This window comes from Octodon degus, unplaced genomic scaffold, assembly GCF_000260255.1.
Source record: "Octodon degus isolate 3935 unplaced genomic scaffold, OctDeg1.0 scaffold00255, whole genome shotgun sequence".
Lineage (NCBI taxonomy): Eukaryota > Metazoa > Chordata > Mammalia > Rodentia > Octodontidae > Octodon > Octodon degus.
The window spans coordinates 398,563-400,338 of record NW_004524831.1 but is presented as its reverse complement, the minus strand read 5'-3'; the positions used below and the strand labels follow the sequence as shown (position 1 = coordinate 400,338).

Below are 1,776 nucleotides of genomic sequence, written 5' to 3'. Positions count from 1 at the left end.
CACTAAATTCATATGGTATATGTGTGGCTTGGATCTTTCAGCCCCCATGGGGGTTCTGGAGTGATTGGCAACCATGTATTTGGGTGAGGACTATTTGGAGGATCATAAGTACTGCAGCCCAGCTCTAAGGAGCCAGCTCTTGATCCCCAAAGGTACATGCAGCAAGCAGGTGCTCCAAAGGGACCTTGCAGATACAGCCACATATTACAGCGCAAGTAGTAAATAGAGATTCAGCCTCAGCTTCCTTCTGTATAAGATCTCAGGCTGCATCTCAGCTGATTTCCCTCTGCTCTGCATATGAAGAAAAGTAGATTGTGTCCTTCTTGTAAGCCTCTGTGGATCCCTTCATTCCCAGAAACCAGGGGCCCTGGGTTTCTATTATTTCTTATATTCTAAATGACCTTTTTATCTGTGCATACAAGACAGATGCTATTTTCTGTTTATAAAGGTGCAGGATTGTGGAAGGAAGACAAGGGAAATAAAAGATAAAGAAACTTTGTGAGATATGTATATGTAACCATTCCCAAAGATTTGTAAAGTATTTGAACTGTAAACATGTACAAATAAAATGTAAATGTTTTGAAAGTGTACCATGGGAAGTTCTTGGTACCCAGGCGAAATGGAACACAGGTCTCACATGGTCTGTGACTCAATCCCAGAGATCAACAGAATATAAATCCCCACAATCTAGGCCTTAATTAATGTGCTCATTATGTGATTGGACAAGCATAGCTGTGAAAAAGCCTAGGCTATGTTGCTGAACCTATTTTAGGTGTTATTTGTTATTCATTTAAGACAATATCTGTCAATGTATGAGTTGGGATTTTTCTAAACTCAAACCTCAGTACACTATTTTAATTGCAGCTCTAACACTCTGCCATAGAATAAAGTACATTTAGTTCTTTCTGAGTAAATCTGGGTGTTTAAATCAGATTGGGGATCTATTTTACCAGAATCCCCTGAGGTCCAAGGAAAGATATAATCTCACTCTCTTTGCTTCATTCATCTCTCAGACCAGGGTTTACTGGGCTGAACCCCACGAGTGGCACCCCATGGGTGAGGAAGTTCTTGCAATGGTAAATGAGGAAGCCAAAGAAATGTAAAGTTGGAAGAAGAGAGCTCAAGAAGTGGATGACAAAAAGGGGAATATCTTTGCCTTTGGGATTTTTTTCAGTCCAGACTTTTAGTGGCAGTCTTTAAGGACCAATAAGGTGACTAACATTAAGGACTGAACACAAGTGTTACATCAGGTGTTGCACCAGCTGTTGAGAGGAGTGGATGCTGCTTGTTATGGTTTCAGAACCTGTCATTGGACACAATCTATGATTTCTGGTCAGTAGCACCTTATAACTAGAAATATGAGAAACAGTTGGGAAACATTGGAGGCGAACTCAAGGATAATAGAAAGAGGTTTTTTGTAGCCAGCTGGGTGTCATGAAGGCTCATTGAAGTCACTCCGGTCACTATGAGTCAGGATGATGAAAATAAAATTTCATAATCCCTTTGTGAAGCCTTTGACTCCTCAGCCTACATGCTGCAAATATTTTGAGTGATGGCTTCCAGCCCCACCACATGAAGTCCCTCTTCTAACAGCACAGATGTTGCTCACTGGATACCTAAAGAAAGCCACAATCCAAGGAAAACTGCCAGCTTACTCAGTACAAATTCAAAATGGGTCAGAACCTTTTCAGACCAAAAAGCTACAACTCTTGTTGCATAGGTCCTGCTTTACCTTGGTCTTAACCATCCAGTAGAAAAGTATGAAGATGAAATATA

The 1,776-nt window shown here is 40.8% G+C and overlaps 1 protein-coding gene across 1 annotated transcript in view; it reads left to right on the top strand.

The window, feature by feature from the left end:
- Nucleotides 1-1,052: 1,052 nt before the first annotated feature.
- Nucleotides 1,053-1,776, top strand: part of LOC105740978 (ATP synthase mitochondrial F1 complex assembly factor 1-like) — a 3,722-nt gene continuing 2,998 nt past the window's right edge. Inside the window, 1 exon segment of the mRNA XM_012512662.2 lies at nucleotides 1,053-1,076. Within this exon segment, the coding sequence (XP_012368116.1) occupies nucleotides 1,053-1,076 (24 nt within the window).